This window comes from Petromyzon marinus, chromosome 32, assembly GCF_048934315.1.
Source record: "Petromyzon marinus isolate PM22_M1 ecotype Great Lakes invasive population chromosome 32, UKy_Petmar_22M1.pri1.0, whole genome shotgun sequence".
NCBI lineage: Eukaryota > Metazoa > Chordata > Hyperoartia > Petromyzontiformes > Petromyzontidae > Petromyzon > Petromyzon marinus.
Window position 1 is genome coordinate 9,410,308 of NC_133698.1, and position 22,522 is coordinate 9,432,829.

The 22,522-nt window shown below is 43.5% G+C and overlaps 1 protein-coding gene across 2 annotated transcripts in view; it reads right to left on the bottom strand.

The window, feature by feature from the left end:
- Positions 1-3,859: 3,859 nt before the first annotated feature.
- The window catches only part of UBASH3B (ubiquitin associated and SH3 domain containing B), a 107,383-nt gene continuing 88,720 nt past the window's right edge, over positions 3,860-22,522 (bottom strand). The window contains exons 14-15 of one of the 2 annotated variants that reach the window (XM_032964554.2): positions 18,403-18,518; positions 3,860-8,343 (exon numbers count right to left, since the gene is read on the bottom strand). In XM_032964554.2, coding sequence (XP_032820445.2) covers positions 8,206-8,343; positions 18,403-18,518 — 254 coding nt within the window. In that variant the 3' untranslated portion in view covers positions 3,860-8,205. The remainder of the gene's footprint in view (positions 8,344-18,402; positions 18,519-22,522) is intronic. The other variant, XM_032964555.2, reaches the window with a different exon arrangement.

The window sequence follows — 22,522 nt, forward strand, 5'->3', positions numbered from 1 at the left end:
TTGATGCTCTGCATCTACAACAGCCATACGGAAGGCTAGCTGGGGACACGGTAACAATGACAAATAAATACAAACATGTGTCAGAATAATCTCATATTTCACACAATGCCATGAAGGACATGAATACAATATTTACTTAATATTGACTTAATACCTCGGTAACATCAACAAATCGGAGTATGCTGGCAGCTCATTTACAGAAAGCTCCCAAATGCGTGCATATTTGAGATTGCCAAATACAAACTTCATTCTCTCTCCTGGGAGTGATATGATGCAGATTTTTTTCGTCTCCTTATAGGTTTAAAAAAAATACAAGATAATTATTTAAACGGCAAAACAAGTTGGACAACACATTTGTGTTCAAAATGAGTCGATTGAAAATAAAAAATACAGAAGAGTAATTATATTACCGTTCCCTTATCTCTGTTATTTTAGCCAGAGCAATGCAAACATACTCATCGTTAACAAAACAGAAATGTACGCAGAACATTGAACGTTACTTATTCAAACCATAATCACGGCACTGTGTTGATATAACTGTTACTCGGCAACCCGATATGTATGTTGAACTTCGTTCACACCATACGTTACCAACCGTCACTAACGGTCAGCGGCGAGCGAAACCATTCGTGGCCCTGGCTCACAAAACCTGCCCTGACCAGCATGGCGATGTTGGTCACATAACCCCGACACCCTGGGGAGGACTTCATCCAGCAGTGGATTGACAAAGGGGGCTAACAAAAGACATTTACTGTCATTGTGTTGTGGCTGCGTTGGCAAAGCACGAACAACAAATACAACTCAACTCATTTTTTTTAATCCGTGCCCATTTATGAATTGCAATGCAATTCAGAACATGACCTGCAAGTTTTAATACCAATTCCCTGTAATTAACTAGAAAAAAACTTGAATAAAGAGAGATCCTGCATTTTCTAGAGATGAAATACCATTTCTTTAGAAGTGTTTTCTGTGTTTAGTTTGTTGTACCCCCACCCCCCGCACCTCCGATTAGCACGGTTGGCTACGTACGATGCGAAATAAATTCAACACACATAAACACATTTAACTATAACCCTTCCCCCTCAATCTCGGATTAACACGGTTGGCTACGTACGGTGCGAAAGAAGTTCAACATCCATACGTACATCGGGATGTTTGGCCAATTCAATTCATTGAAGAAAATACAATATATATTTATATTGGAGCAATTCTATTAACTATATGAGTGGCACACAGGTTGAGACCGGAGTAGCGGGAGAAAACAAAACACATGAAGAGGAAACTCTCATAACTCCGCACAGATCGATTAGAAAATCCAATTGCTGTGTCACCATGGCTTGGCCATCGAGCAGGCCATGCCCACACCAGGTGTTCCCAGGCTGTCTCCCATTCACGTTAAACACTTGCCACAGCACCACCCAGCCAGAGATAGAGAGATAAAGACCAGCGTAGCTATCTCGATATATATCTAAAAGGCAAAGTTGTGAATGTGTCTGTTCAAAATGTTTAGCGTACTTCCCGACATGCAACAAACTTGAATTTGCCATGCGGGTACTTTCCAGACTCTACACCATGCAAAAATTATAAAAATACACTTCTGTTTATTTTTAGGGGGGGGGAGCTCAATAATGCATTTATTTTTTGCACGGCAAGTGAGCTGTGACGTCAAATCTGTCACGTGACCCTCGCATGTGGAAGCGTAACGCATTGTAGTGTAGTGGTTAGCGCGCCGTGCTGCGAACCCGGCGACCCGAGTTCGATTCCCCGCTCACGGCCACCACCGGTGACGATTATTTGAACCGGTCCTGGGCCTCCCCTAGGTTGACTCAGCCTCAAACGAGTAACTGTTGTGGTGTGAACATCGCCACTGGGAAGACAAAGGCGGCCGGGTGTGGTGAATCCAAGTCCCGGGCGAAGCCGGGTAGTACAGCTAGTACACCATACGAGCTTCTTTGCCCATCCTAGGTCGTCAGCTGTAATATTCACGGAAAAAATTGAGCAAAAAAATTGTGTAAATTTAATGGCAGTGAAACTTGCACTAAAGTATGTCATCAAACACTTCACTGCATTTCACTGTAGCACTTTATTAATGGCAGTGATTCTTGCACAAAACGTTATCATAAAACACCTCACTTCATGTCACTGTATTACTCTATATAATTGACCTTCAATTTGTTCAAATTCACTGCTCTGTTACGTTATTCTTCTGCTGTCGGTCGCTGGGGTTGAAAGAAATTGGAATTCGATAGAATATCTGGAAAATCACCGAGAAATGTCTATTTTACCGTAATGAAGACGCATAAATTAGACTTACCTTTTGTCTCAAGTGCTGAAGAAATAGGCACCAAATCCACTTTGTTGCTGCGTAGAATTATTTATTAAGACTCACTTTCAATAAACTTGAATCTTAAAGCGAATTTGCGAAAAAAAATATTTCTGCTCGAGAGCGATTTGGCAGTTATTCAGATGGACGAGTCCATCTATGTTCGGAAAAGAGGGGGAGACGAAAATAATGGATGCGGTCTGAAAGCCACCGTAAGCGTGAACAAACAATTAAGACCCGAAATGGTTTATCAAATCCTTCCAATGATTGCTAAGCCAGAATCAATCTTCTCGGTTGAAATTGTCTGTGTTTGTATATGTGGATAGCCTCATGAACGAATCTCTCATGGTAGCCAGATGGTTTGCAGAGAACCTCTGTCTTGTAGAAGTCAATGTCAAGTGAGCCTTCTGAATTATAACAGTGATATGCCACGGCCGAGGTGTTGGTCCTACCGTATTTCAGGTCTGCTTTGTGTTCACGGATGCGGTCCGAGACATGTCGTTTGGTTTCTCCAATGTAACTACCACCACAGAGGCTACTTAGTTTGTAGACGCCAGGGTATTGTATGTCCAGAATCACATCTTTTACAGACGGAACCAGATCACGGATTTTATGTAATGTGTTGAATAAAGTACACTTATACGGCACCTTTCGCAAAAGGAGTCTCTGGACGCCACGAATATGGAGAAGAAAGGTAACAACGGAAGAGGTACAAAACTCATCTGGAAACAGTTTTAAACGGATAGGATTTTAGACTATGCGAGAGCCTGGTCTCCAAGGTATAGGGGAGTTCCACAGATGAGGGGGGGGGGGGCGGGGGGCAACACAACAAATGCCTTCAACGTGACCAGGGAATCATCTTCTTTGGTTCTTTTGGTAAAGTCACGTAGAATGAGAATAAAATAATAAATGTATAAAATAAAATAACACAATTAAATTCTCACGACGTTTCAGCCACAACACAAGTGGCCTTCTTCAATGAACGTTAAGATTCGTAGCGTCTTTTAAGCTGGTTTAGAGAGGTGAGGCACCTTGCCAAAGGGGTTTACATATAAAACAGGAGAATTTAGCATTGAAATAGCTGAGTGATTAGCTTGTGACTGGTCATAGAAATAGCTATGTTAAAGTTAAAGCTTACACATCCACAGAGGCACCTAGTACAAATCAAACAGGATAATTTAGCATTGAAATAGCTGAGTGATCAGGGAAGTCGGCAACCTGCGGCTCCGCAGCCACGTGCGGCTGTCTCTTTAAGGACCGCTTCGTGACCCGTTATTTAATAAGGAAACCACCGTCTCTCGCATTCACCACGAAGTGCATTGCAGCTCTTGAAATATTGAGGTTTTTTTTACCGAATTCGAACAAAAATGTCTCTTGTTATTTTGGTTGCCGATCGATGATCATGACCGATCAATTTACTCACCCAGGCATGCCCAACATTATGCCCCCCCCCCCATATATTTGCTAAAACAAATATTTGCACGTGGAAACGTCTTTGATGTTGCACCAACTAATGAAGAAAACAAGAGAAGGCCCTTGGCGCAGAATCATGCTTTTAATGTCGTCGTCAAATCGTTAAACACGTGAATACCTTTTTTTGTCTCGTATAATTTTTTTATTTCCTGAAACACTTATACCTGCTTTGAATTCACGGATTGCACGAATTTTCGCGGAAAAGGTAACTCGTACATTCCCCCCGTTTGAACAAATGTGTCGGAATGAACGACACCGCAATCCTGGGACAAGGGGCGCGCACAGGCTTGGCTTTGCCTCCCTTGCGCCCTGAGCAAACAAAAAAAGTATTTATGATGAACACACGTCATTCAACACAATCCCCAGTGCAAGTAAAGATTTCAAACAAACAGAACATTTTAAAATCATAACAACAAAATATGGGGCTCGTTGTGCATATTATGTGCGTACATTATACGTAAAAAAAAAAATCTCCGAAAACGAAAGTAATCGTATAAATGCTCGTCCACATGTTAATATACTTTAATTCATTGGTGCAAAGTACACATATATAATTGTTTAACTTGTACACAAACTTATACTTCTTTTTTTAAATATATACCTGTATTGATAAATTGCTTTGAAGGATTATTTTTTTGCATAAAGCACACAGTGCGCTAGATTACAATGCTGCTTCACGAATCCGCGAGCAGTTTTCGGATGACCACAAACAAGACACGATCACAGCGTAGATTAGTGGAATATGTATATAGCTCACAGCACCGCGATGGTCTGTAACGATATTTTGGCAAAGCAAGTTTAGTACACAGGGGGGGAACGGTGTTTTTTGTTTCTTTTATCTTCGTAACAAAACCACAGATGGGGCCGGACATTTGAACACGATACCAAAGATGCGCGAACGAGAAAACGCATGCCAATATTGAAGGGCGTTATGGAAATATCACGTATTGGGACTTGTGAAACGACAAAATATCTGTGCGACAATGCAATCCCAGAATGCATTTTTCAAACAGTAACGAGCTTGAGATTCCAAGCAAACACGACGGCCATTTGCTCAGTCCAAGTTTAAAAATTTGAGACGAGTGGATGAAATTTTTTTCCACACTTGAATTCGCATTGGCATGTAAACGTGACCGAAAAATTAGCACAATTAACCATTGTCAATGGTTGAACTTTGTTTCGTGCTCCTTAATTTTTTTTACCCTTTAATATCAATCGGAAGTTGGTCAATCGAGTTACGTGTCGCTCACGAAGATTAAAATCTTCCGAATGCATTTTTGTTGTTTCCCCACGGAAAAGGTTTTTTTTTACTTTTTAGAGGGGGCGCTGAATGGTGTCACGGCACCGCATTCCCCAAGTGTTACATCTGCCACCTATAGTATTCTTACAGGGTGGTCGAGATGTATTGTGACCCCCCCCCTCCAATTACTTCCAAGAAAGTATAAGCTTCGATTTAAAGCTTTCGTGACTGCAAGGATTCATCTTCTTGGTTCTTTCGGTAAAATCACATGACTTTGCCGAAAGAACCAAGAAGAAAAAAGTATAAGCTGTATATAAAACATGAATTAGTATGCAACGGGAAATGTTTTATTAGCGCGTCAATTAAATTGGGGGGGGGGGGGTCACAAGACATCTGGACCACCACCCTGTACATCAGAGGGTTAAATTCAAGGGGGTCGCCCCCCCCCCACCGCCTGTCTAATCTGCTCGGTCATTTCGTACCACATTTGTTTGCCGCCGTCCCCAAAGAACTTGCTTCAGCCTCTCTCGCCATTCATTAAAGGCGGCATCAAAACCCCGATAATTAAAGGCAACGTGTTAAAGTAACGCAAATTCTGCACGGCTAGCAGCGTGACCTGGTAATTGCATTCAGCCTGCACTTTAATTCCTATATTGCATCGGGTCAGGACAATGCTACGGACAAGCACTGAACGCGGAGTCAAATCTGCTGAAACATTCCATCCTGGAAGCACACTGCTCCAAAGCCCCACCCAGTGGCACACCCTTCACACGAATGGCAATTTTGTGCGCCTGAAACAAAAGCGCGTACGAGCATTTCCAGTAATCAGGGTTAACCACATCTCCACCTGACTATTTTGACAACCTGCCTGACTGGTTAATTGTACATGGCAGACTTTCAGTGCTCGGGGGGTGTCTATTCCAAATTCCAATATGGGGCGAGTGCGGTGGTAAGCGCACTGCACCGTGAGCTCGGTAACCTGAGTTCGATTCCAGCTAACGTCAGTGGAGAGTGATATTTGAACCGGTCTTGGCCCCCTAAAGCAATTACCAATTTATATACTGACCAGCACGGGTGAAATATGGTCAACCAACCCCAACTGAAGGCATGGGAGCCCATCATTTGGCAGTGGATTGCTAAAGGACTGTACATTATTTATGTTATTACTGAACCATTATGAAGCCCAATAAGTAAACAAAATTCCCATGATTATCACATTATTTAATTTAGCCACACCCTTCCGCAAGCACTCAGCTTTGACTGCTTCATTTCGTGAGCCACAGCAGTGTGATTTGATCCTCGATGCTGGAATGATGGGAGAGCACCCTTGTGTGTGTAGAGCTGCGCATTCAGTGTCATAATCAAAAGGAAGGATTAACCGGGTAGGTGACACGCGGCAGGTCAACTGAAGTCTTCGCGTACCGAAGAGAAGGTGTCTGGCAGGAGCTCATGGGTAACATAGAATTGCCTGTGCAGCTCACAAAGTTACAATCGGCTCGCCGTTCCTAACCGCCAAGCACGGAAATACTTTCAGACAATGCGACATACGACGGTTTGCATTGGTGACTCGGGTGTGGAGCGCGATGCTCACGTGTGCAATTTTGTGGATAAAGCAGCGAGCATCGATTACGCCAGGGCGCGGTGACAGAACATCGCAAAGGGGAAGGAATCCGCATGTATCGTGTTTGGCCTCTGCTGTCATGCATAATGGAGACACTGCAACCCTAGCCCTGTGTAAGCCGAGTTGGTAGCAGAGGGTCTCTCCCCTGTACAACGATGAACACGCGGTAACGACTGCACGAGAAGTGGATCAACGCTGAACGAACGCGGTCGAGTTGTTCGGAGGGCCTGTGGCGCCTGAAAACATGGACCCGCTCGTCCACCGCTCAAATATATCCCCGGATATATGCCGGGCATTGACGGATACGGGAACGCACGTAACCACAGCGGCGTATGTGCCGCTCACATCTGCCTGTGCAGAGTACACTGTAATGTGACGTACATCAATATCCGAATTGACAAACGCAGGTTGCAGACGCCTGCGCTATAGAAACCTCAAATGTCACTTAGCTCTCGCGACACCGAAACACATGTATGCTGCAGCTTCGTTAAGTGCTATAAAAATATAATGTAATCAATAACAAAAGTAAAAAAAAGGAGTGCCTTTAACTTTTTGGATGTAAATGTTCATATAATGTGAATACTATATTAGATTTAAATATTCAATTTTGGTAACTCAATTGTGATTGCCATCGTAAATGTATGTGGTAGGAACAAGCACACAGACAACATCTACAAAGACCACCATGCAAGTATATAGAAGACACCACGAGAAGGGACCGCTGTGGGCCGCTGTACGCCTGTTACCGATCGAGTAAAGTAAACCGTGACAACAAAAAAAGTACCTGCCTGTGATTAACAATGAGGTAACTCAATGTTGATTAAGTTCCCAAGACGAAACATACCTCCCACACGACACACTAACACCAGTACCTGCCTTAAACCGTACAATCTCTCTCTCTCCTCTAACATTGGGAAGATAAATAGAGCGTAGTAACATTCAATGCTTTTTTTAAGGAATTGCGAGCATCATTAATGTGTTCCCCTCCAACAAAAGTGAGGTGACACTAACGTTTAGTTCTCCCAACGATGGAGAAGGCTATCCCCCGGCTATTTCTTCCACTTTCTTTTGGAAGAAACATCATCACATTTGTTGGTATTTTAGTACCATGGACAGGGAGGCCTTTCCGTGCCCGATCGAGAGAGAATTTCGATACCAAGCAACCTCACGCGTATATATGTATACATATATACATATGTGTATATGTGTTAAAAAATAATAAATTAATTTACAAAACTTGTAAGGACCACCCCCCCCCCCCATCTATAAACGAGTGTGACATAGCAATCTAATAGTGGCGCAAGTGTGGCGCAATGCATTTAGTACACGCTGCTTTATTTCCCATGAGAATGTTACATTTAAAAAAAATCCCCTCTCGACCGGCCACAACCTTTATTGTAGGGGGGGGTGATTTGTGTTTTACACACATATGTTCGGTGATAGCAGAGAAATGCGGGGAAATATACATTATTATACTATTCCTTTCTTCGTTTAATATAAAATAATAACAATAATAAATATAAATGAATTGTGTTTTCCCGGATGATTTCAGTCCTCACAGAGGGCCTCGCGCCAACAGAAGGCTGGGTTTGGGCCGTGCGTGAGGGGCAGTATGGGTGGGTCCACCATCTGCCAGATTCCCGCCTCCTCCAGCTCTTGACAGGCACAGAAGCCCAGGTACGGTACCTGCACACAAAAGCAATGGGCAGGAGCCATACGATGTGATGCTTGACAACACTGCAGCATCTAGTTCTGCCACGCTGACTACTCGCTTTTACCAGACTCTTTTAACCAAACCACCGCACTTGCAGATCACAACAGCACACTCACACCCACTTACAAAACAATGCTTTTTTTATCCAAAAGGCTCATGCACTGGAATGATTGGTCAATTTCGTTGGGTAATATTTTGCCAAAATCGAGTGACCCTGACAGACCCCACATATACGAGTGAGTAAACTCCTCAAAGCTTGGCCACGTACGTAGATCCGTCAATCACTGCTATCTCCCGGCCACCTCGCAATGCTTCCAAGGCGTTGTGCGACTGCAACAACCAACAACCGCCATTCACTACTAAGTCACGGTGACGTCACCACCACACTTGTGCCAGGCAATGTGCACCTTGAGGTCACGTGAAGTGTCGAACGCCCGCTGTCAGGTCACGGGGCCGACCAAGATGCCACGGGTCGACTGACTGAAATGACTGGCTGATGCACCACCTGTGCCCCCTACTGGGTCAATTTGCTGTGCTTTAGCCACCCAGCGTTCCGCTCGTTGTTGTGAGCGTCGCTCCTCCGCCGTCCGTTGTTGCTGGAGGGCGACTGCCTTCAACCGCCCAGTAGTGTCCTTCGACGAGCCTCCTCCACAGAGGCCGATCTTGACACCGCTGGTACCAGTCATCGGCAAGTCCACTCAGCTCTACATCCTCCTGTACCACATCACTCCATCTCTTCTCTAGCCTGTGCCGCGCCCGTTTTGCCCCCTCGATCCGGCCGAACAAAAGCTGTTTAGGCATGCGGTGGCTGGGCATGCGGGCTACATGGCCCAGCCAACGCAGCCTTGCCTGCCGGACGAGCACACCGATGGTACTTTGTCCAGATCTTTCAAGGATTTGTGAGCTCCTCACACAATCAAGCCTGGTTAAACCCAGGATGGATCGTAGGCAGGCCAGCCTAAATGTTTCTAACTGGCGAAGATGTTCCATTAGGGGGGTCCACGTTTCGCAAGCGTAGAGAAGGGAGGGAATGACCGTGGCCGAGAAAACCTGAAGCTTCGTGCGGAGCGACAGACCAGGTAGCTTCCACACAGCGTTACGCAACCGATGAAAAGATAATGCCGCTGATTCGGAGTGAGACCTCTGCTGTTAAACCGGAGCCGGTCTTGAGAACACTGCCCAGGTATGGGAAACTCTCCACTCTCTCCAAAACTGCCCTATCACCAATTGGGAGTTGTAGGGGTGGAGTGTCCAATGGTACAAAATACCCAGGCAGGTGCTTAGTTTTGGTGGGGCTGATGGTAATGCCCCACCTCTTAGTGGCAAGCTCCAGGTTCAACAGTAGCGCCTCAAACTCCTCCTCTGAATGAGCAACAATTACCAGATCATCGACATACATAACATAGTTGAGCAATAGGGAGCCATCCCTTGACCGCACCCGGGCATCAATCAGCCTCCCATTGCATCTGTACCAGATGGAAATTCCTCCAGTACAGCTATTGAAGGCTTCACGAACTACGTGGTCGAAATAGATGTTAAATAATGTGGGAGCCAGAGGACATCCCTGTCGCACCCCAAGGTGTACAGGGAATGGTTCCGACTCCCGGCCCCGTAGTTTTACCAGGACCCGCTCACCATCATGAAGGTCCTAAATGATCGTGAGCAGAGGGTCAGCGACTCCGAAAGCACGAAGAACTACCCAGAGCCTAGGCCTGCTGATGGTATCATAGGCCTTGACCAGGTCAATAAAGCAGAGATGTAGGTCTTGTTGGAATTCCCTACTCCTCTGCTGTACCAGACGGACAGAAAAAAAATGGCATCTGTGCAGGACAGCCCTTTCCTGAAACCGCATTGGGGCTCCGCAAGTCTCTCCTCAGCGTGCCTAGCAAGGCGATGTTGAATAATCCTTGCAAGGACCTTTCCCGGCACACTGAGGAGTGAGATGCCCCTGTAGTTATTACATTCTGTGCGGTCCCCCTTCTTAAAGAGAGGGACCACTAGGGCATCCTTCCAGTCCTGCGGAACCTGTCCAGTGGTCCAGACTGTTGTTATGATGTCATGTAGGGCAGTCTGTGCACAAACACCACCCTCCCTGAGCATTTTCCTTGGGAGATAATCTCTGCCCGGTGCCTTTCCTGGTCTCAGACTCTGGATCGCCTTCATTACTTCCTCGACAGATGGAACCTCAGCCAGCCACTCACATGGGGTGACTTCTTCCAATATATGAGGCACCGCAGCCTCGGCAGGGTCATCCCCACTTTGTCCCACGTTATTATCCAGGCTGAGGGATGTCCCCTCCCCCAGGACCTCAAAGAAATACCCGCAAATCTGCAAACCTGTTCCTGGGGGTCGGAGATTCAATCACCGTTCTTTCCCCGAATGATGGTAATAAGTGTGGCGCTGCAGGTTACTATTTTGATGGAATTAAAGAGTGATTTGTGATCGCCGGCTATTGAGGCAGACTCCATCTCCTCAGCAACCCGCGACCACCACTCATCCTTGCAGCGCCTCACAGCTCTCCGAACTTCCGAGCGAAGGCTGCCTCCTCCGACGTGGGATGCTGTAGCCGATAAGAGTGGGCCTGTCGCTTTTTCTCAGCCAGCTTGAGCATCTCCTCTGTCAGCCAGGGTCTCTGGGGAGGTCTGGACCGTGTACCCAAAGCAGCCATTGCAGCTGCATGAGCCACAGTCCTAAACCTCGCCTATTTCCCCTCGACATCAGGAGGAGTGGGGGACAATGCCAACCCCAGCGATGTTTAACTTCTCGCTTGCAACTTTCATCAGCTAGCTGAGACCATGCCACTAAGGGTTTGAATGGGGTCCTGGGTGTAGACCCACCACTGGAGTGGAAGAATGGCAGGCGCATCTTACAGATGACAAGTCGATGGTCAGTGGGCAGATCAGCTCCACGTTAGGTCCTGGTGTCAAGGACATGGGCCCGCATCCGCTGTTCCGTCACTATGTAGTCCAGCAGATGTTCTTGCTTGGACCCGGCATGCATCCATGATGTTGTGTGGATGCGCCGATGCCGGAACAGCGTGTTGGTAATTACAAGTCCATGGGCTGCACAAAAATCTAGCAGCCTCCTGCCGTTGTTATTGAGCTAATCTGGCCCATGCCTTCCAATCACTCCAGACCAGGTGCCAGCATCATGACCAACTCGGGTATTGAAGTCACCCAACAAGATGACTCTATCCCGAAGGGCCACTTTAGCCAGCACCTGTGACAGGAGGTCATAGAAGGCATCTGACTCATTGGCTTTGCCTGCATCCCTCCATGGATGTTCGTCTTCAGTGGGGGCATAAGTAACCACGACCACCACTCCTCACCTCTGGTTGATGGGAAGGTGAGCCCAAAGTAGCCTGGGGCTTACAGCTTCCCACATCTAACCACCATGTTCCCACGCCCCCTTCATTATTTTGTTCAGAAGACGAGCCACTCCCTGTTGTTTGGCAATCTCCTGCCCCGAGAAGAGGACTGTTCACTCCCCGTCCAGAGCCCCCTTTTGGCCGCTGCGGTGGTCACAAACGCCATGAGGGGAAAGGCCAATCGGAATTGGCCCTCCCCTCACAGCACTGCCCACAACAGCATTGCTCGTCCGGCACCACGAGAAATCTACATTGCAGAAAACTATTACACCACAACCAGACCAAAATAAAGCTACAAAAACAAACACGAGGGCTGGACCATCAGATTGAGCCATAGTTGGAAATTGCATAATCTATTATTCATCCCATCTTTGGGTTTGGGAGACTGGCTTGACATTGCTACATTTGGATATGATTGAAAGGAAATCTGATTGCAGCAAAAAAGAGTTGCATTGGTCCATGACTGGTCTCAAATCCGGCCACAAGTGTGCTAGATCATTCCGACTGGCCAATTCGGATCCTATTTCGTGGATTTGCGGATCAACAGAGCGGCTTTGTTCTGAATCAAATTTATGATACGACTCATGCTACTTGATGAGATAAATAAAAAAAACAGATCCACACGCCAAGAAAATAGCCTACTAAAGCCAATAATCTGTAGCGCTGCGTGGGGGTGCTTAAGCTGTTGAAAAAGTGATGGGAACAGTCAAGGCATCCAGTGGCATCATAAATCATATGAATGCCAATGTTGAAATGTAAACACAAAAAAAAGATACATGTATTTCCTCTAAAATTATTTATAATAATAATGGCCAACATGCCTACGCTCAGTTATTTTGTAACGTCAGTTTAACATGTAGGCTTTCGCGACCAATATTATTCATAATAAAGGTTTTTGGGTTAGATCACGTTATTTATAAATGTGTCGTAACCCTCCACCACCCGACACGGCCAAATAGTAAAAAATGTGTCATGTTTACAAAGGACAAATAGTTCACTACTTTAGCCCACTGGTGTGTTGAAGAGTGAATCAACATCATTTAAAATTTGAGTACGACGTTTCGCTGGTAATTACATCCAGCTTCATCGGGCAATTCTCCAGAATGGTAAAGCCCTCACTTGCTCCCGGTCTTAAATAGAGCAGCAGGGTGACGTCATCATTTAATGTATTCAGGTGCAGCGATTTTAGGTGGGGGGGTATTGTAATTATATAATCGATTGGTAATCAGTCAATGGTTATGATTAGTAATGAGTTGTAGATTAGTAATCAGTTGTAATGTGTGTTATTGTGATTATATGCTACGTGAGTAAGCCGTTAATTAGTATGCGTTTCCCCTATAAGGAAATGTAGTATGTATTATTTTACGCTTCCAAGCCGCACTAAGCCTGTAGCTGTCAGAAGCGATTAAAGTTATTTCTATTTCTCTCAATTTCAATGGATTACTACCGTAGCATATAATCACAATAATACACATTACAACTTATTACTAATCTACAACTCATTACTAATCATAACCATTGACTGATTACCAATAGATTATATAATTACAATACCCCCCCTCTGCCTAAAATCACTGCACCTGAAATGAGTTAAATGATGACGTCAACCTGCTGCTCTATTTAAGACCGGGAGCAAGTGAGGGCTTTACCATTCTGGCGAATTGCCCGATGAAGCTGGATGTAATTACCAGCGAAACGTCGTACTCAAATTTTAAATGATGTTTATTCACTCTTCAACACACCGGTATGGGGCTAAAGTAGTGAACTATTTGTCCTTTGTAAACGTGACACATTTTTTTTACTGTTTGGCCGTGTCGGGTGGTGGAGGGTTACGACACATTTATAAATAACGCAATCTAACCCAAAAAACCTTTATTGTGAATATTTTGTAACGTCACCACAATGGACTTGCAGTGTGTGAAGAGGATTCAGGGTTTCCACTTAAACCAGTGGTTCTTAACCTTAACTGCAGCCTTGCACCCCATTGTTTCTCAAACGTTAAAATGTTTAATAATAAATAAAGAGGGTTTTACAAAACAAAGTTGCTGTATTTACATGCCCGTGCTTAAATTTTGCGTTTCTAAAAAAAGATTTGTTACGTCTCGCACCCCCAGAAATGGCATCTCGCACCACAGGTTAAGAACCACTGATATTCTTGGTTCTTTCGGTAAAGTCACGTAGAAGGGAAACAACAAAATAATAAAAATATAAAACAACAAAATTCTCACGACGTTTCGATTGCAACACAAGCAATCATCATCAGGTGTGAAAACCACCTGATGATGATTGCATGTGTTGAAAACCACCTGATGATGATTGCTTGTGTTGCAGTCGAAACGTCGTGAGAATTTTGTTGTTTTATATTTTTATTATTTTGTTGTTTCCCTTCTACGTGACTTTACCGAAAGAACCAAGAATATGAATCCCTGCAGTCACGAAAGCTTTACACAAAAAAAGAACCACTGACTTAAGGCAAGAAACTGATTTGTGTGGAAAAATAGGACAAAATAATATCTCGAGGGCCTCTCTAGGGCACTCTCCAGCAGAGGCTCTTCCACCAGTGGTGGCGTGAGCCAAACCTTTCTGAGCTGCACCTTTACCTTTATAAAGTGATTGTGTAAAAGGCACACGAACGTAAGCATAGCAGTCACGAACGTAAGGATAGCAGTAGTATGACTAACCAACAGTGTGTTCATGGGGGTATTGTTAATGTAGCAGTCGTGGCTTAAATAGTAAAACTGCTTGCAAATTCATGAGCTATACATTTTTTATTATCATGATGGTCCTTTCTGTGTACACTGTGAGTTTTGGCTTCAAGGTAAATAATTAGTGGGCAGATGGGGGTTAAATAGTGATGACGAAAACACTGCTTATAAAGGTATGCCTTTTAAATCCAATGTAAAGGAGACCAACATTTCTGCTGGGGCAGGGTCATCCCAGGTTATCTTTTAACAAAAATATAAAAACCAGAGATACATATATCTATGCAATAGTAAGACGACCAAAGTTACAGGTCCCTGTGATAGGTTTTGACCGAGATAAGGCCTTAAAAAAATTGGACCCATGACCTCAATAATACAATTCGCAACTAGTTGCCATTTTTAAATGACCATTCATAAGCTTGTCCTATAAATTATATTTTCTAAAAATAAATGCGTTAAAAATGGTCATGTGGAAAAATGGCTAAAATGTACCTATCTTCTTGTTTAGTGACATGCGAGTGACCGATATGGATTTGCATTCATTAGTGTTTAAATGCTGAAGCATCTCAGAATGAGTGAATAAACATTTCCACGTTTTTTTGGCTTAAGTAGCTATAATATGGTATTAATAAACTGTAAAAGTTGCAAAGGGGTTACACAACTCCATTGTCTGTGCAAGTCAAGATATTTATTTTATTACACCCTCGAGTGAGCTGAACCTACTTTGTAAATTTCACATGGATTATGAGTTATTAGTGACGAACTTGTGGTGTATAAAACGCATTGATCTTCAATTTACGTGCGTGATAAACTGGCTGTATAATAACCTACACACTTCATTAACGTGAGGGGCAAACATAAATGATAGGATTTACAAGAATTTGTAATGATCAACTGGTCCTCTTGAATAAATACCTAATTAACATACAGAGGAAAGGTATTCCTCACTGTACCCAAGTTCTTTTGGTGTATTTGTCAATTCTAGGCATGCACAGTAACTATTGTATAAATGTATTTGGTTCCCGTGTGGTTAAGATGAACACAAGTTAACGTTTCAAGAAACAAAGAACATGCATTTAAGCATATATTAGGAAGCAGTTGGGTAGCCCCTCCTAGACTTTGACAGTTACTTAAAACATATTAGAGATAAATTTTGATTTAAAGCTTTCGTGACTGCAAGGATTCATATTCTTGGTTCTTTCGGTAAAGTCACGTAGAAGGGAAACAATAAAATAATAAAAATAAGAACCAAGAATATATATTAGAGATACATTGGGAGAAAAGTAGTTATTTCTTGACTTAAAGCTTTCGTGACTGCAGGAATTCATATTATTTGGGTCTTTCGGTAATTGTCACGTAGATAGGTTCAAAGAAAAGAACAAAAAATTACGTTTCTATCACAATACAAGTAGTCGTCATCAGGAGGAGAAAAGAGAATGCTGCTGAAGCAGCCTGTTTTAAAGGTTTAAAATGGGTGTAGCCCAAGGGTCATAAAACCCTCCGCCACCCGACATCGTCAAAACAATATCTGACTGTCACATGGGCAAAAGTGTGCAATATTACGATTACCACATGAATCATAATACTGGCTCCAAAAATGCACGTATTAAAAAATCTAATCAGAATAATCATTAACAGCCCTTTGTCAATCCACTGCTGGATGAAAACCTCCTCACGCCGTGTCACTCATGGCCTGATGTTTTAACCATAGTTTGTAAAAGAATATTCGTAAAATAATGTAGCCATGCTCCTTTTTTTGCTTTTCCCCTATTCTGTAGCGTGTGAAGCGAGTATGGATACTTGCTGTTTGGTAGTACACTCCTCCAACAAATAAACTTTGGTGGTACTAAATTTCGATTTGAAGCTTTCATGACTGCAAGGATTCATCTTCTTTGGTTCTTTCGGTAAAGTCACGTAGAATGAGAATAAAATAATAAATTGATAAAATAAAATAACACAATATAAAACTATGGCAGTAATATTCTCCGGGCTGATTAACTAGCTATGACACCGTGCTTAGCATCTGCGTGTACAAGTATGAGACGCCCGGGCTGCGCACACCTTTAGTGTAGTCACCGTGTCACCCACATTATGTATACATTTGCTGTGTTTTCACAAACTATTCCTATTTCTATTCTTAGTTCTTTCGGTAAAGTCACGTTTAAGGGAAACAACAAAATAATAAAATATATATAAAACAATAAAAATTCTCACGACGTTTCGACCATAACACAAACGGTCGTCTTCAGGTGTGTCGGTTTTGCATAAATTTATTTATTTTTAAACGGTGCATTTATTTATTTATAAAAAAACGTTAGCGCCACGCGCAGCGATTTGGCAGTTTATTTAGACGGACTAGTCCATCTATGTTCTGAAAAGAGGAGGGGGGAGACGATTTTTTTTTTATGTATGCTGTCTGAAAGCCACTGTAAGCGTGAACAATCAATTAATACCTGAAATGGTTTATCAAATCTTTCCAATGATTGCTAAGCCAGAATCCATTTTCTCGGTTGAAATTGTCTCTGTGCTTGTATATGTGGATAGCCTCATGAACGAATCTCTCATGGTAGCCAGATGGCTTACAAAGAACCTCTGTCTTGGAAAAGTCAATGTCATGTGAGCCTACTGAATTATAACAATGATCTGCCACGGCCGAGGTGTTGGTCCTACCGTGTTCAAGGTCTGCTTTGTGTTCACGAATGCGGTCCGAGACATGGCGTTTGGTTTCTCCAATGTAACTACTACCACAGAGGCAACTTAGTTTGTAGACACCAGGGTATTGTATGTCCGGAATCACATCTTTTACAGACAGAACCAGATCACGGATTTTATGTAATGTGTTGAAACGGACCTGGATCTTGTGTTTATTCAAGATTTTGGAGATATTTTTTGTGATCCCCGCAATGTAGGGTAAAGTGATGGTTTTGAAAGGCTCCTCAAGAGGGTCCTTCTTCATGGTTTGAGTGATAGCTTTGCGGATTGTATAGTATACCGAAAGAACTAAGTGATGGTTTTGAAAGGCTCCTCAAGAGGGTCCTTCTTCATGGTTTGAGTGATAGCTTTGCGGATTGTATAGTATACCGAAAGAACTAAGAATATGAATTACTGCAGTCACGAAAGCTTTAAATCAAAATTTATTCCTATTTCATCACTCAATCGATCCTCCTGCAGTGTCCCCCCCAACGTGCGGACACTCCACACACCCACTCGTAAATTAGTCATGCCCAGATGTGATAGTTGAGGTTCGATATTTTGTTTCATGGTTTTATCACGACCCTGAATTTTAACAACTCATTTAATTGCTGAGGAGGTGAATCGCTGCATGCCTATCAAGTGTATTTACAATCCGGGGCGTTTTCTGCCAGCCGTGACATATGCAAGCAATCGCAGGGCTGATTTTGTACACATTTATGTACTTCAATTAAATGAGCCCTTTGTAAATTCATTACTGGATAACGATGGCCTCTTCACATCACTGGGGTCACTGGAATTATTTGACCATTCCTCACCACTTGGAGAGGCGTAGATTTGTGAAAGTGGGGGAGCATAGGCATGAGAGCACAGAATTATGCCAGAGTCTTCAAAGAATTGTCTGTAAATCACAGTGACTTCATGATAAATTGAAATACCCAACAACCTGGTTTTCGTTTAATACAGGCCTATTCCATTTGTGCACTCGGCCATTTTAGTGGGCGGGCAATTTCCAGTCTGATGAACAACAACACACACAGAGCAAGTTACCACCTGCACGATAAAACCGCACAACCCACCGCATCAACACGCGTGGACAAAAGCAGCCCGTGGGGGGAAAAAAAGACCGCATCAACGTTTGCCGACGTCGTCAGTCCAAAAAAAAGAACGACAACAGCAGCAATGACAGCTTCACGACTTCAAGATGTTGAGGACGGGGTATGGCTTGAGGGTTGGGTTGAGAGTTACGGTCGCTGGTGGGGCAGCCTGACCTTGCGCACGATCTGGATGAAGTCTTTAGCCGGGAGCTTGCTGAGCCCACGGAGCTGTCGAGTGCAGGCGTCGAGGGACGAGGCGTGGCCCACCATGAGCACTCGCGATAAGCCTGCTGGCGCCGCCGCACAGAACACAACAGCGCTCATCGTCACTCAGTTTGTTGTCCTACCCCTGCACCTCCGACAAAAAAGCACGGTTGGCTACATATGGTGCAAAAGAAGTTCAACATACATACATACATATAAACCGCACCTCCGATAAGCACGGTTGGCTACGTGCGGTGCGAAAGAAGTTCAACATGCATATACTCGCACCGATAAGGCACAATCCCTAACCCCCCCCACCCCAACATCATCTCTCTAAGTACACGACCCCCAGTAAACACGTCAGAAAAAAACACACAATCCTCACAATTTATGTCGCTATTTGCCGACTGATGTGTTTGCCGACTGACATGGTTGTTGTATAATGCACGCACCACGAAATAAACATCAGCGTCGTTATGGAGAAAACAAATACGGAGAGAGAGGCGTCTTCGTCCGCCCATTAACTTTGTTGCCAATGTTCTCCGCGGTGAAGCAAAAAGGCTATTTTGACCGGACAGTCCCATCCCGTGGTCACCAAAGAGAACGAAAAAACTATTTGTAAACTAATTACACAGCTTTTTTCGGTAAAGTCACGTTGAAGGGAAACAACAAAATAATAAAATATATATAAAACAATAAAAAAATTCTCACGACGTTGCGACCATAACTCAAACGGTCGTCTTCAGGTGTGTTGGTTTGCATAAATTTATTTTTAAACGGCGCATTTATTTATTTATAAAAACGTTAGCGCCATGCGCAACGATTTGGCAGTTTATTTAGGACTAGTCCATCTATATTCTGAAAAGAGGAGGGGGGAGACGAAACTTTTTATAATGTATGCTGTCTGAAAGCCACTGTAAGCGTGAACAATCAATTAAGACCTGAAATGGTTTATCAAATCTTTCCAATGATTGCTAAGATAGAATCCATCTTCTCGGTTGAAATTGTCTCTGTGCTTGTATATGTGGATAGCCTCATGAACGAATCTCTCATGGAAGCCAGATGGCTTACAAAGAACCTCTGTCTTGGAAAAGTCAATGGCATGTGAGCCTACTGAATTAGAACAATGATCTGCCACGGCCGAGGTGTTGGTCCTACCGTGTTTAAGGTCTGCTTTGTGTTCACGAATGCGGTCCGAGACATGGCGTTTGGTTTCTCCAATGTAACTACTACCACAGAGGCAACTTAGTTTGTAGACACCAGGGTATTGTATGTCCGGAATCACATCTTTTACAGACGGAACCAGATCACGGATTTTATGTAATGTGTTGAAACGGACCTGGATCTTGTGTTTATTCAAGATTTTGGAGATATTTTTTGTGATCCCCGCAATGTAGGGTAAAGTGATGGTTTTGAAAGGCTCCTCAAGAGGGTTCTTCTTCATGGTTTGAGTGATAGCTTTGCGGATTGTATAGTCGGAGTAACCATTAGCCCTAAGAGCTTGGTGTATGTGCTTGAGTTCACTGCTTATGTGTTCCTGGTCGGATATGCATTGGGCTCTATGATACAGAGTCTTGATGAGAGAATTCTTCTGTGATGGATGATGGTGGGAATCCGGTTTCAGATAAGCATCCGTATGGGTAGCTTTCCTGTAGACAGAGTGGCTCATTGAACCATCAGGTCTCTTTTTAATTAGGACATCCAAAAAAGGTATCTTGCCATCTATTTCGACTTCCATGGTAAATCTGATGGCTGGGTGTATGGAATTGATGTGGTCGAAGAATTGGTCTAGAGCAGGCCGGCCATGTGGCCAGATGACAAAAGTGTCATCCACGTACCTCTTCCATAAGGTTGGGCGCAGAGTGGCAGTCTGGATGGCGTCAGTCTCAAATTTCTCCATGAAAATGTTAGCTATAACTGGAGAAAGGGGGGAGCCCATTGGGGTGCCCTCAGTTTGTTTGTAGAAAGTTCCATTCCAAGTGAAGTATGTATTGGTTAAACAGTGTCTCACCAGGGGGGGTACCTCAGTGTTTAGTCCTTGATGAACCAAGTCTTCAATGATTGCAATGGTGTCAGGTACAAGAACCTTGGTAAATAAGGAAACTACATCAAAACTGACAAGCAAGTCGTCTGGGGACAGGGAAATACCCTTGATTGTTGATACCAGGTGAGTAGAATTTTGTACCGCAGAGGTGGTCTTTCCAGTGAAAGGACGCAGGATTTCAGACAAAAAACGAGCTAGTTTGTAGGTGGGGGAGCCGATAGTAGAGACTATGGGACGAAGGGGTGTATCTACTTTATGTATTTTTGGTAAGCCGTATAATCTTGGTGGCCTGGCAGCAGAAGGTTTCAACAAAAACTGTTTAGATTGATCAATTAATGCGGTTGAATCAGAAATTATTTTGTTGGTTTGTGTGACGAGGCTGTTGGTGGGATCTCTTTTTATTTTTGTATAACTACCATCGTCGAGTAATTCTTTAATTTTGTTGTTGTATTCTATTTTATCCATGATGACAGTAGCATTGCCTTTGTCAGCTGAGAGAACTACAATATCATTCCTTTTTTTAATTTATATAATTCAAAACGCTCATCTTTGCTGAGGTTGCTAGCTGGCATCTTAGCGTTTTTGAGGGTTGCAGCGATTTCAGATCTTGCTACGTCTGCAGCGATGTGACCCAGGCCCCTGAGAGCAACGTCTACTTGGGCAATTATATCATTAACTGGTATGTGTTTAGGTGTGACTGCAAAGTTTAGACCTTTAGCGCCGTTTAAAAATACATTTATGCAAACCAACACACCTGAAGACGACCGTTTGAGTTATGGTCGAAACGTCGTGAGAATTTTTTTATTGTTTTATATATATTTTATTATTTTGTTGTTTCCCTTCAACGTGACTTTACCGAAAAAAAACTAAGAATATGAATTACTGCAGTCACGAAAGCTTTAAATCAAAATTTAATTACACAGCCCTCCGTCGAATCCTTGAAGGCCTCCCAACGGGCACGTCGATCGCAAGCATTGCTTGACCGTGTACCAGATGGGTCAGTGCAAGTTGATGGAAAGGGGGCACACGGAAGACTGGTCTGAATATCACTCACCGGTGATGTTATAGACACGATCTCGAATATAAAACTCGGGATACTGGGTTCAAGATGCAGTGCGCTAAGAACTACGCGACCACTCCCCTAATGTTTATGGAATTAATGATATTAAATATCACACAAGGTATATTTTTACATATACCACAACCGTAAAACTAATGACAATGCGGCTTAGGTGAATGCTCGTATAGATTACCCTCAGAAGAGCGCTCAAAGGTCCAGCCCTGCTGAACAATTCCAAAAATCTGACCCCGAGCATCCGCTGGGGCGCGCAAATGCTAAACCCTAAAGCACACCCAAAAGAATCCAATTGTGTTGGCATTGCACAGCGTGCCGCAGCTGTGCCCATACCAGCTCTGCGACATTTTTTTTGGCTTTACCGCGCGATGTTCGGCACAATCCCATCCCCGCAGCAGCTTATGGACGAATCAAGAAAATCGAGGGACCGAAGAAGCTCCTGGCATTTGCAGCGAAACGTCTGACAGTAACAACCTAACAACACATTGGAAAGCTATAACAGCATCGTGTTCTTACAAAACGTGCGACCAAGTCTACAGAATATTCTCTATGCGGTCAAGTCAATGGGGCCGACCATAACACACATGAGAACATAATTCGGTTTTTCCCCTTTTTTCTGGCAACAAAAGTTAAACCTTTTTTACAAGGATTCATGTATGCATTAACCACAATACCTGCAGTCAAAATGCAAACAAAAAACAGATTATGATAATATATGCATTGTCCTTGAAACTGATTGGTCCACACCAAAGGACGGCTTTCTTTTGAGCCTCAACCCAATTGGTGCTCGACCAGATGACGCCAAAAGGCATATATTATCATAGTATGTTTTTTGTTTGCATTTTGACTGCAGGTATTGTGGTTAATGCAGACATGAATCCTTGTAAAAAGGTTTAAGTTTTGTTGGCAAAAAAGGGGAAAAACTCTATTATTATATTTTGGTACTGGCAAAAGAGGTCTAATGATGTAAA